The sequence below is a fragment of the Ovis aries genome, chromosome 5 (genome assembly GCF_016772045.2).
Source record: "Ovis aries strain OAR_USU_Benz2616 breed Rambouillet chromosome 5, ARS-UI_Ramb_v3.0, whole genome shotgun sequence".
Classification (NCBI taxonomy): domain Eukaryota; kingdom Metazoa; phylum Chordata; class Mammalia; order Artiodactyla; family Bovidae; genus Ovis; species Ovis aries.
The window spans coordinates 40828394-40841638 of record NC_056058.1 but is presented as its reverse complement, the minus strand read 5'-3'; the positions used below and the strand labels follow the sequence as shown (position 1 = coordinate 40841638).

At 55.6% G+C, this 13245-nt stretch overlaps 1 protein-coding gene and 1 long non-coding RNA gene across 2 annotated transcripts; one reads left to right on the top strand and one right to left on the bottom strand.

The window, feature by feature from the left end:
• Positions 1 to 340: 340 nt before the first annotated feature.
• Positions 341 to 2361, top strand: LOC132659882 (uncharacterized). The gene is made up of 2 exons (XR_009600852.1): positions 341 to 474; positions 953 to 2361. It is a non-coding gene; the product is annotated as an uncharacterized LOC132659882 (long non-coding RNA).
• Positions 2362 to 4484: 2123 nt separating this feature from the next.
• On the bottom strand, positions 4485 to 9200 carry MADCAM1 (mucosal vascular addressin cell adhesion molecule 1). Its single transcript, NM_001038020.1, is given in 5 exon segments — positions 4485 to 4831; positions 5969 to 6460; positions 8006 to 8326; positions 8736 to 9008; positions 9123 to 9200. Coding segments are annotated over 5 exon segments (1257 nt in total). The 5' UTR covers positions 9184 to 9200; the 3' UTR covers positions 4485 to 4721.
• Between the last annotated feature and the right edge of the window lie 4045 nt (positions 9201 to 13245).

Genomic DNA, 13245 nt, shown 5'->3' with positions numbered 1-13245 from the left:
GGTTTCCTCTTTATATGTGTGTTGTGCCCAAGTCGCGAAATCTCCCAATGACCACCAGGGAGCTGATATCCAATGCAAAAGCAAGAGTTTTTATTACCAAGCTCGAGCTGGGGCTCCCACCATCACCAAGGCAGCGGCTATACGGAGGAGCCCCGAGGGCTGGGTTACATGGCTTATATAGGGTATTCTCGCGCGAAAAATTTGAAAAACGGGAATTTCCGGGTTGGGAGACGTTTAATTGGTTACCTTCTGTGGAAGGGCTGACCACGGGTTCTGATTGGTCCGCGGGTGGTGGGGTGAGGTTGAGGGATTTCCGAGAAGCTGTTTCCCGGAAATTTTTATAAAATGGAGTCTTCTTTAACAAAATGGGGTGGCTTAGGTTCTGATTAGGTGCTGATTGGCTTCCCTGGTTTAGACGCGGAGCTTAAATTTTGCCAGACTCCAAAATGGACCCCAGGAAGGGCTTGGTTTCAGGTATGAAGCCGATTGCTTGCCATCTTGGTAATGGGAGGGTCCTTTCTTAGCCTGGTCCGCTAGCAACAGGTCTCCTTGGTTACCAGCAAGCCCTGCCAAGCTTGGCCGGGTGGCTCCACCCCTACGCCGGGACCAAGCGCCGCTATCGCCCACTTTTTTGAGGGCAAGCTCGGAGGCTTTGTGCTCAGCCTGGCCTTCAGCCTAACCCAATGTCTGTGTGAGTTTGTAGTTCACCTCATGCGGAAAGGCTCCCTCTCCCCACCAGGCTGGGTTAGGGGTCTCCTCTGCGCTTTCGCTACGGGATCACAATAAACTGTGGAAAATTCTGAAGACCACCTAACCTGCCTCTTGAGAAATCTGTATGCAGGTCAGGAAGCAACAGTTAGAACTGGACATGGAACAACAGACTGGTTCCAAATAGGAAAAGGTGTACGTCAAGGCTGTATATTGTCACCTTGCTTATTTAACTTATATGCAGAGTACATCATGAGAAACGCTGGACTGGAAGAAACACAGGCTGGAATCAAGATTGCCAGAAGAAATATCAATAACCTCAGATATGCAGATGACACCACCCTTATGGCAGAAAGTGAAGAGTGTTGGGAGCCAGCGTGAGGAACTCCGCCCATGGCAAAGGCCATGAGGAAGGAAGCTTGGCATACGCAAAGGCGTGATCAAGCCTCAGGAAACCCCCTGTTCCCGAGCATCTACCCCAAAACCAGAGTACTTTACGGGGAGCTCTCCCCCATAACCATTTCTCTCAGAGAAGGAGTTAACTTGCAGCTCCAGTTAATAAAAATTCCTGGGCGTGATAAGAGTGTTTCAACTTACAAACTCTGAAGGTTCTCTGGCCTGCCTGATCAGGCTCGTCCGGCTGCATGTGAGTGTTTACAGCCTCCCAACTGTGAGAGGCACGGGATGTTTTAAAACTTTCTAAATACAGACTCTTTTGAGAAGTTAGAAGATTATTAGTATAGCATTAGTAGGAATTATATTGGTGAAGGGTTTTTTCATTTGTCCTGCCAATAATTACTGCTAATTCCCTGCTCTGGGTGTCACAAGGATGTCTCAGGTCAAACCTCTCTGCTGACAGACTAGCTTGTGTGACAGCCTCTCAGCCATAAACAGCACAGAGATTTTGGAGTATTAGCATAAGGCTTTTTTCATTGATGAGTCAATGATTGCCATCAGGCCTCCATATCCTTAGGCACCTGGGAATATATTAATCAATGTATTTGGAATATAGAAAAGGAAATATAGTAGTTTTTTGATGTTAGCAATACTAGACTTTTTGAGTTAATGAATCTTCTCTTTTGTTATAGATCACTGTACTTTGTTATAAATCACTATAAATCACTGTGTCCTTGCTATGCAAAAATGTAACTTTAGTACTATAGATCTTAAGGGGAACTTTGGTGAAGGGTTTACATTTGTTGAGCCAATACTTGCTGCTAAATCTCCATATTCCTGTCCTTATAATGAATATAACTAGCATATAGGAGAAATAAGTATTAACCTTTAAGATTAATCATGTTAAACCTTAGGTTAAGTAAATTCCTTTCTTGATTGTAACTCACTACACCCTCACCCTATAGGAATGCAACTTTATTTGGAGGGTGGCGCCTGATTTAAGAAAAAATCACCCCTGGAAAAATAAGTTTTTTGGTTAACTGACCGGTATCAGAAAGGGCCATAATATGTCAGCAGACCTCATGGCTAAAAGATGATGAAACTCATAAGACCTTTGTATAATTTTATATGAAGCACCTGATTGTGACAAGGGTCAGGTCTGCTGACCCCCGCGTGACTCTGTATTCATCCCTATGTATAACAAAAAGGTATATAAACAAACCTGAAAAATAAAGAAATCGGATCAGTTTCTGGAAAGAATGATTCCCCCGTGTCGTTTCTTTCTCGCTCCCCGTTTTCCTGGCTGAATTCCCATCTGAAATGTGGGTACTCACCAAGCCTGCTAATTCTGCCTGGGCTTCTGAGATCGAACTGGGGAGGCCTCAGTGCCTCCTCTCCTTTGGGAGAATGGAAAGACGCCTGTGGCCTATGTAGATGGTGATTGGTATTCCATATAAACCAGTTGTTCAGCCTCTTTTCTCCACTAATTCTCCTACTACGCTATCTGTTTCTAATCTCCCTCTATATCTGTAATTAAATAAGTTTTTTCCAGGACGCCAACTCCGTCCCCACCTTCGAATTACCTTGGATCCACCGGGGCTGGACCCCGGCAGAATAGGAACTAAAAAGCCTCTTGATGAAAGTGAAAGAGGAGAGTGAAAAGTTGGCTTAAACTCAACATTCAGAAAACGAAGATCATGGCATCTGGTCCCATCACTTCATGGGAAATAGACGGGGAAACAGTGGAAACAGTATCAGACTTTATTTTTTGGGGCTCCAAAATCACCGCAGATGGTGACTGCAGCCATGAAATTAAAAGATGCTTACTCCTTGGAAGAAAAGTTATGACCAACCTAGATAGCATATTCAAAAGCAGAGACATTACTTTGCCGACTAAGGTCCGTCTAGTCAAGGCTATGGTTTTTCCTGTGGTCATGTATGGATGTGAGAGTTGGACTGTGAAGAAGGCTGAGCGCCGAATTGATGCTTTTGAACTGTGGTGTTGGAGAAGACTCTTGAGAGTCCCTTGGACTGCAAGGAGATCCAACCAGTCCATTCTGAAGGAGATCAACCCTGGGATTTCTTTGGAGGGAATGATGCTGAAGCTGAAACTCCAGTACTTTGGCCACCTCATGCGAAGAGTTGACTCATTGGAAAAGACTCTGATGCTGGGAGGGATTGGGGGCAGGAGGAGAAAGGGACGACCGAGGATGAGATGGCTGGATGGCATCATGGACTCGATGGACATGAGTCTGAGTGAACTCCGGGAGTTGGTGATGAACAGGGAGGCCTGGCGTGCTGCGATTCATGGGGTCGCAAAGGGTCGGACACGACTGAGCGACTGAACTGAACTGAACTGAACTGAGTCACCTGTACGTAGAGTGAAAGATTATGGTGCCTAGTTCCCTGTCCCAGCCTGCTACCTTTCGTTACCACCAGAGGGCGCTTTCTCATGCCGCATCTTCTGTACCTCTGAAAGTGTTAAGTCACTCAGTGTTCGACTCTGCCACCCCATGAATTGTTTTGTAGTCCGCCAGGCTCCTCTGTCCATATGATTATCCAGGCAAGAATACTACAGTGGGTTGCCATTCCCTTCTCCAGGGGATCTTACCGACCCAGGGATTGAACCCAGGTCTCCTGCATTGCAGGCAGATTCTTTACGGTCTGAGCCACCAGGAAAGCCCTAAGCCCTTTACCACTAAACTCTTAAAAAGGTCCCCAGTTCCAGAAGGTCGAAACCCGTGGCATCTACAGCCCTTCACCTGCCGGTATCATGTCCAGTCTCTGTCTCAACCCCCGCCGCCACCCCGCCACCTAACCCCCAGCCACCCTAAGAGAGTGTATACGGTTTCCCTGATCAAGCACCCTTCTGTTTCTTTGCCTGTGCGGTCCTCCAACAAGTACATTTCTCCGCTTCTTTTGAGGATTCCTAGTTACTCTTGCCTGGAAAATCCCATGGACGGAGGAGCCTGGTAGGCTGCAGTCCATGGGGTCGCAAAGAGTTGGACACGACTGAAAGACTTCACTTTCACTTTTCACTTTCATGCATTGGAAAGGGAAATGGCAACCCACTCCAGTGTTCTTGCCTGGAGAATCCCAAGGATGGGGGAGCCTGGTGGGCTGCTGTCTATGGGGTCGCACAGAGTGGGACACGTCTGAAGCGACTTAGCAGCAGCAGTTACTCTTTAAGCTTCAGGGTTCCCACAGGCAGGGAGGGGCCCCAGGCAGAATACACGCCTCCTTCCCCCAGCCCTGGCCACGTGGGGTTGCAGTGGTGTCTGTCCTTCCTTGCCTCTCTGGGGGAGTCACCTAGAGCAGAGGATGGTTGGAGCTGTGTGGAGGATTCCCATGTCGTGGGACCAGGACAGAAACCACTAAGGTCAGACTAGATGCTCTTTATTCTCCAGCTCTGCACCGTGGAGGGTCGGCTTCCCAGGGGCCCACGGAAGGGACACCCAGCCAGCTGGGGAGTCTGGATGTGCCGGCCATCAGGGTAGGGAGCCCTCGGTCACCGCCTGCTGTCCAGAATGCTGCCCACATCTTCTAGTCACAACCGAGTAGAAGGAAAGTCTCCCTTCGTGTGGTCTACGTGGGGTGGGGGTGTGAGGCCCAGGTCATCAGCTTGTGGGCTGGCAGCGTTTCCACAGGCGGTAGGTGAGGAACACCAGGAGAAGGAGCCCCAGCGCCAAGCTGCTGGTCCACAGGGCAGCTGACATTGTCGGGGAGCCTGGAGAGAGAGGCATCTGGAATCCTGCAGCCCTCTTCAGGCTTGGGGAGCAGCCTGGCAAAGCCTGCTAAGGGCTCACAGACCAGGTTCCCTGAAACTGTACAAAGGACTTAACAGTTTAAAACACCTTTGTGAAATGTACAAAAATCCCTGGACTAGCCAAAGGCCTTTGTGTGTTTAGTCACTCAGTTGTGTCTGACTCTGTGTCTGACTCCATGGACTGTAGCCCACCAGGCTCCTCTGTCCATGGAATGCTGGAGTGGGCAAGAATGCTGGAGTGGGTTGCCATTCCCTTCTCCAGGGGATCTTCTGACCCAGAGATCAAACCTGGGTCTCCTGCATTGCAGGCCGATTCTTTACCATCTGAGCCAACAGGAAAGCCCCCAAAGGCCTTTAGAGAAACTCTTTGGAAAGGTACATAGGACCTTGTAGTTAGAAGTGAGCAGTCCAGGAACTTCCTGATGGTCCAGTGGCTAAGCCTCTGCACTCCCAGTGTAGGGGACCCAGGTTCCATATCTGGTCAGGGAACTAGATCCCACATGCCACAACTAAAGATATTGCAAGCTGCAACTAAAACCAGATACAGCCAAGTAAATAAGCGCCATATAAATATTTTTTTTAAAGTGGGCAGTCCAGTGAGGGGCCCCTCACCGCAGCTGCATTTGAAGTGTGACCAGTCTGGGTGGACGGCACTGTCCATGTCAAACACACATTGCATTTTGAAGACTTAGTCGGAAAACAAACTTCAGTCATGCTTTTTAATAGACTGCATGTTGAAATGATAACATTTGAGATATATTGGGTTTGATGATATAGCATCAAACTTATTTTTACTTTTTTTCCGTCCTGAATGTGGCTTCCAGAAAAACTGAAGTTACTGATGTGTCTGTGTCTTGTTTCTATTCCACAGGCTGTCTCAGTCCATTGAGTTTATAGGGTTTACAAAACGCTGTGACAGCTGCAGGGTCCCTGAAACTTAGTTATCGCCATGCAGGCAGCTGTGACTTGTGACCCTTAAAGGGTCAGGGAAGCCCACTAGACAGCTGAGGACACAGGCTGACTAGCAGGGCACTCCTTGTCTAAGGCCTGGACACAAGGTTCCCCTCCCTCCCAGGCCCCTGCAGCCCCAAAACTCACAGATTTCCGGGACCACATACAGGTTGGCTGTGTGGCCCCCAGGGTCCAGGCGACACTGGAACCAGCCCTCAGGATGGCACCCGGACCACAGCATGCTCCTGCTGCTCAGCCAAGCTTGGGCCCCCACCTCCCGCGTCTCGTAGGCCTCCAGCCCGCCAGGGGCCTGGGTCCAGCGCACGGCCATGCCAGGACCACAGGGCACCTCGCACAGCAGCTCCAAAGCCCCTGATGCTGACAACTGGTGGATCTCCGGGAGGCACGGCCTGGTGGAGCTGTTCCTGGGCGTGGGGCCAGGACTTGTGGGGCTGCAGGTGGAGGCCAGCTCGGGGGAGGTGTTGATGGGGGGCTTCGGGGGCTTCATGACAAAGGGCTCTGGGGTGGTTGTATCAGTGGGCTCCGGAGATGCTGTGATGCTGCGCTTTGCTGGGGTCATGGCGGGGGGCTCTGAGAAGGTGATGGCGGGGGGCTCCGGGGAGGTCAGGCCCTGCAGGACTGGAAAAGGCAGCAGCCGTTTGTTTTCTACCTGCTGCCCAGGCCCCTCTCCTACCTCCCTCTCTCCTCCTGGAACACATGGTTGGACCTGATCTGCTCCAAGCCCTGTCCTTCACTTGGATGAATTGCAGGGTATCCCAGTGGGTAGGGGCGGGATTGGGGTCTGACATGCCCCGCCCCCCCCCCACACCAGTGAGTGTCTAAATCTGTTAAGAGACATGAGAGCCCCTAGGGACTCTCATCTAGGGGCTGGGCTGCAGAGTGATTCGGGCATTGGATTTTATTATTATGGGGCTAAGGGGGGAGGAGGGGAGGAGGGGAGGAGGGAAGGAGGGGAGGGAGGGCCCGCCTAAGGAACAAGGACGGGCCTGAGTTTTCTTTCTGCAGTTTCTTTCTGCCCCACCTTGTGGTGCAGATGAGAGACTGAGGGTCTTCCCACCCCACCCCACTTCCCTTACCTCAGTTCACCTGAGCCAAACCTTCCAGGCCCCCAGGACTCCAGTCATTAATGTGAGTTTTGGGGTGCCCTGTCAGAGAACCAGTCTGTGCTTGCTTGGTGAGAGGCTACCACAGGCTTGGTGATATGGGCGGGGTTGTCCCAGATGAGAGCAAATTAAACAGTAACCTCTGACGTGAACTGACCACCTACTGTGTGCCAGGACCCACATTAAATGTTTTCATTTTTGCATTCAGCAAGCATTTATTGTGCACCTACTATGGGCCAGTCCCCCAGGATAACAGTTATTCAGTCATTCATTCATTCAGGATGTATCTACTGAACACCTACATGCACTGGGCACTGGTTTAGCCTCTGGGGACACAGCCATGAACACATTCCTATCTTAGTGAAACCAACAGCACGGGAGACAGATGATAGAAAAAGCAAGCACACGAGTCGGATGTTGATAAAAGGTGTCAAGAAACATTCAACAGGGGAAGAGAAGAGGCCTGTGTGTGTGTGGGTGGAGGGACCTCTTGGGCAGGAAGATCAGGGCAAACCTCACTGGGCAGGAGACCTCAATGGGAAGGAGATCTGAGGGGGGTTGGGGAGCTATAGGGAAGAGCATTCCCATGGAGGGCACAGCGATGCAAAGGCCCTGGGGCAGCACTGTCCCTGAAGTGTGGGAGGAACTGCAGTGTGAGTGAAGGGGAAGAAGGGAGGGGGATAGGGCAGGTGTGCAGGGCCCTGTGGGTGGGTGCAGCCAGCTTGGACTTTCACCTAGAGGGAGGTGGGAGCCCCGGAGGGCTGTGGGCAGAGGAGGGGCAGCACCTTGGTGGGCTTGGCTCAGGGCAGGTGCACTGCAAATCTGTTGAATGAATGAACTAGTGAGAAGTAGCCCCCTGGCTGCCGCTGGGGCCCAGGTGAAGGATGGAAGGTGACTTTCCCTCCAGCTGGTGGTGCGGGACCTGTCCAGGTGCAGACCCAGTGGGCACAGGGAGGAGCCAGGACTCCCAACGAGTGGCTGGGCAGCCACCCAGGGCTCACCAGGGACTCAGGTGCTGGGCAGTGTGACCTTGTTCACTTCCCCGCGGGCGCAGGCTCACCTGGAATGCTCCGGTGGCGGGTCAGCTCCAGGCCGGGCAGCCTCATGGTCACCTGGCAGTGGAGGGTGTGCAGGCTGGAGGTCTCTGAGGCGGGCAGCAGCCAGCGCTGGGTCACTTGGAACAGCGGGTCCTCGCCTTCCTGGGGCTCCTCAGTCATATCCGGGAAGGCTTCCACTCCCTCCAGTTCCCGACCCCCCAGGAGCAGGGACATGGAGAGGGTGTCAGGGCCAGCAGGTGTGACGTTGTGGGCCGTGCAGGCCACCTCCTGGTCCCTCCCTGGCACTACGGCCTCAGGGGATACACTCAGCTGGTCAGGGAAGGCTGTAGGGAAGGGGAGGAGACAATGAGCTGAGCTGGGAGGTTTAGGGCTGTGCCCGGAGGAGGGGGTATGGAAGGGGTCTGGGGTTCCTGGAGACTGCTGGGCCACGGGGACAGGGGAGATCCACTACCACAGCCTGTGTGGGTAGAATGTAAGGTGTCAGAGCGAGTCCAGAGCAGAAACGGCAGGGGGTGAGGTCCTGGAGGATCGAGGGTGGATGGGGGAGAGGGATGCGCGGAGAACCGGGACTGCAGAGCGACTCTGGAGGACCAGCGAGGCGGCTATGAGCGGGGACGTGGTGGGCAATCCGGGAAACGTTCCAGGTGGAGGTGGCCAGGGGACGGAGGGAAAGCAGGGCTGCCGGCCGGGGGCCTCGAGTGCGCAGAGGCGCGGGGAGGGGCGGGGGCTCACCAAATACCAGGAGCCGCACCCGGTGCTGGAGGACCACGTCCCCACAGGAGCCCACGCACACGCGGGTCCCCGCCGCAGACAGCGAGGCGTTGATCACGTACAGGACGCTGAGGCCCGCGCTGGACTGCACGGCGCCCAGACTGGTGTCCAGGCCCCGCCACAGCACCGAGGCCGCCCTGCCGTCCGCACAGGTCATGCGGCAGGTGAAGTTTCGCGACTCTCCCACGGCCATCGCCACCTGGCTCTCAGGTGGATCCACTTCCAGCGGCCCACCTGCGGGCGACCGAGGTCTCAGCCCCGCCCTCCTCCTCCTCCCTGGCCCCTACGTGGGGTCCCCCATCACCTCCCCAACCTCCGCACGCGCGTCTGCGGCCCCTCCCCGCTCACCGCGGCCAGGCTGGAGCAGCCCCAGAAGGAGGGGAAGCAGGAGGGCGCGGCCCCGCTCCATGCTCGGCCAGGCTCTGTCCCTTGCTCGTGGGGGCGGTGGCTTAAATAGTGGCGTCCTGGGCTCCTTCCCGCCGCCCCGCGACCCCGCGACCCCGCTTCCCCTCCTCCAGCTTCTCCCCGGGGGTTTCCCGAGGGGGTTTCCCACTCTGACCCCAGACGACCCTGGAGGCGACAGAGGGGCAGGGGCTGGGGGCAAGAGGTGCGGGGGCGGGGTAGGGTAGCGGCCGAAGTAGGAACAGGAGGGCAGAAGGCCTGGACCGGTTCCAGGCCTCGCTTTTAGAAACGCAACCTCGGAAGATGGAGGCAGGAGAGGGCTGACGGCAGAAGAGCCAGGCCTGTGGTTGGCGCCAGGTTCGCGCCGTCGCGCCACTCTCGGTCTTCACTACCCGGAGCGGCCGCGCGGGGGCGGTGGGGAGCAGTCTCCTGGGAGCTGGGGCGGCAGTGCTGGGGTTCTCCTGCGGCGGACCTCCGGGAGAGGGGTCCTGGAGGAGCGGGGCGGGGGGAGGTCCCCAGGGGTGAGGATGTTGTGGGGGTGGTGGGGTCTCTTGGGGGTGATGGGGCTGCGGTCCACGATGCCTAAGACACCGCACTACCCACCTCTGAGCTTGTCTCCCGTGCGCCTAACGGGCAGGCGGGATGGGAGCCCGGGGCCACGGAGCGTCTTCCGAAGAGACGCCTGGGAGGGGACCCACAGCAATCAGCCAGGCCCGAGAGCCTCGTGTCCCCAACGCCTGAATCCGTCTGCCCTTTTCGTTGTGTAGACCACCCTCAGCCTGGTCCTGGGTTCCCTCAAGGCCATTCACCGCCGGGCACCAGAGTGGATTTAGAAACACCCTCTGAGCATGCAGACACTCCACGGCTGCCCCGCGGCAGAGGGAAAAACCCCAACTTCAGGCCGCGGCTGGAGCCTGGGCACTTGGCAGCCTCCGGACCTAGCACGTGCCTTCTCTGCTGGGCTGTGTCCAGGCGCAGCCTCCTGAGTGGGAAGCGCCCCAGCCAGCTTCTCCTCCCCCACTTCCTCCAAGTCCTTAGAGAGGTCAAATGGCTGATGTCATATCCCCCCTGTACTGGGAATGGCCGGGGGCGCGGGGGGGGGGGGGGCGGTTGTCTACTGTGGCCTGTGCTGTGACCCCAGACTCTGAGCACAGCAGGCACAGAGGAGGAAAAGGGTGGAGTGTCCTGGCTGCCACCCAACCCCGCCTGACTTTAGGTGTGACTTGTGCCTCAGTTTCCCTGACTTCAGAGTGAGAGGACCTGCTGGGAGATGCCAGTTTTTAAGCACTATCAGCTCTGCCCATCTGTGTTCTCAGCATCTTTTTTTTTTTTTTAGTTAACTTATTTGACTGTGCGGGGGTCTTTGTTGTGGCTCTCAGCATCTTCCGTCTTCTTTGCGGCTGCTGGATGTTTAGTTGCAGCAGATGGATCTAGTTCCCTGACCAGGGATGAACCCAGGCCCCTACATTGGGAGCAGAGTCTTAGCCACTGGACCACCAGGGAATGCCCTCTTCTCAACATCTTAATTGTCAGAGGCAGAACGTGGGGCCCAAGTTCAGGGACTGGAGGCAGAGAGGGGGAGCTAAGGCTGAGGGGCTGGGGGCAGAGGAGGGGCTGAGGCTGAGGGGCTGTGGGCTACGGAGAGCTGAGGCTGGGAGACTAGGGGCAGAGGAGGAGCTGAAGCTGGGGGGACTGGGGGCTGGGGTGAGCTGATGAGGTGGCTGTAGAGGGCTGGAGACAGAAGAAGGAGGCTGAGGCTTGGTGGTCCAAGGGTTGGAGGGTGAGGCTGGGGGGCTGGGGCTGGGGGTCAGGCTGGGGGGGCCTGGCATCAGGGGATAGAAGCTGAGATTCGGAGGGCCCAGGTGTGTGAACCCAGAGTCTGGCTCTTTGGCCCCATCCCCCCTACCCCTGGTGCCGGGAAAGGCCTCACAGGAAGGAGGCTCCGAGGTGCGGTCCCTCCTCAGGCCGGAGGTTTGGGCCCTTCTCGGGAAGCTGGGCACTTAACCCGGGTGGGGGGCAGCCAGCCTGGTAAATGGGTCTCTTCCCAGCCCCTGACCTGGCTTCCTGCTGTCCTGGCAGCCAAGGTCCTTGCAAGGCGTGGGCCTGCTGCCCCCCCCCCCCCCCCCCCCACTGCTTGGCCCCTCCAGCTCCAAGCCTCTGCCTGTGTGAACGAAGAACCCTTGGGTTAAAGATGCCTGCAGTGATCAGAGGGCAGTGCTAAAGGGGACACAATGACCAAGGCATCAATGGAGGGAACCATGAGGAAGGGACAGGTGGGCTCAACAGAAGAAGAAGGTTCTGGGCAGAAATGGGGGACAGGAAAGGGTGGAGACACTGAGACAGAGTAGGGGTGGGGGAGGAAAGGGATGGGCAGGTGCCTGGAGGAGCAGAGCCAGCACCAGGGGGAGGGGATGGAAGACTGAACCCTACTCCTAGGCTGCTCCAGGGACATCTGCTTCTGCCCCTGGGTGACTGAGCCCATGGAAGCCGCTGCCAGGGGGGCTGATAGTCTGGCTGTACCCCCTACCCTGGGCTTCCTGCTCTTGGTCCCCACTTCCCAGCATTGCCCCCTGCACAGAGGAAGTCCTCAGTGGCCTCTGCTGGAAGCCTCCTTTCCATGAAGGGTCCTGTCACCGCCGGAGGTCAGACACTGTAGCCCCCTCCTTGCTCCCAGGATGACCTCAGGGCTCGGCGGGGGACCTGGCTGAGCAGCGTGTCCAGAGGCCAGTGCCCTGGCCCCGGGAGACACCTATTCCCCCAGGACCCCTGTACCCTGCCTGGCCAGCTCCCCTTGCTAGCATCACTGGTCAGTTGGGGGCCTCATGAATTTTCTTTGGCGTGAGCTAGAGCCCTGGGGCAGGGCTGAGTCATTGGAGCCCCTCCCCCACTTCAGATGCCCCACTCAAGTCTGGTGCTGGAGGACCCTGGATGTCACCTGCAGCCCCCTCCCTGGGTGGCTTCCTGCCTGGGTGGTCTCAGGGAGGCTGGGGGGGAGATGGAGGCTGTGAGGGTCAAAGATCGCCTGTTACATAGCCCCACAGAAGGTTCTAGAGCCTGACAGGGCTGTTCTATCAGTTCTTCAATGTCCCTGCTGGTCCCTGAAGTTCCCTGGCCAAGCTGGGCTGAGGGGGTAAGGAGGGCACAGGGGAAGGACAGGCCCCAGCTGACCTTAGCAGTTGTGGGCAGGCTCAGGCAGAAATCAACTCAGGTCTGCCCACCCAGCATCTGCCCATCCAGCCATCCACAATTATGCACCCACTCTGTCCCTTAGGCCACCAGCCTCCAACCACCACTATCCATCTATCTACCCAGCCTTCTGTCCACTTGGCATCCAGCTGTCCATGCACCCATGCATCCATCTGCCCCCAACTGAACATCCTCCCCCATCTACCAACCCACATGTCCACTTTGGCAGTCTCAGTGTGGTGTTGTGACTGGCTGTGTTTGAGGGTGAAAGCGCTGCTCTGCTGCTCCAGGCTGTGATGAGGGGGTGGTTACAAGGTTGCAGCACAGGGCAAATTCAGATCAATACTGAGTTTGTAGTGGGCAGGGCTGCCAGCCAGGTGTCACTCAATTCAGTTCAGTCGCTCAGTCGTGTCCAATTCTTTGTGACCCCATGAACTGCAGTACGCCAGGCCTCCCTGTCCATCACCAACTCCCAGAGTTCACCCAAACCCATGTCCATTGTGTTGGTGATGCCATCCAACCATCTCATCCTCTGTCGTCCCCTTCTCCTCCGGCCCTCAGTCTTTCCCAGCATCAGGGTCTTTTCAAATGAGTCAGCTTTCCGCATCTGGTGGCCAAAGTATTGGAGTTTCAGTTTTAATATCAGTCCCTCCAATGAACACCCAGGACTGATCTCCTTTAGGATGGACTGGTTGGATCTCCTTGCCATCCAAGGGACTCTCAAGAGTTTTCTCCAACACCACAGTTCAAAAGCATCAATTCTTCAGCGCTCAGCTTTCTTTATGGTCCAACTCTCACATCCATACGTGACCACTGGAAAAACCATAGCCTTGACTAGACAGACCTTTGTTGGCAAAGTAATGTCTCTGCTTTTTAATATGCT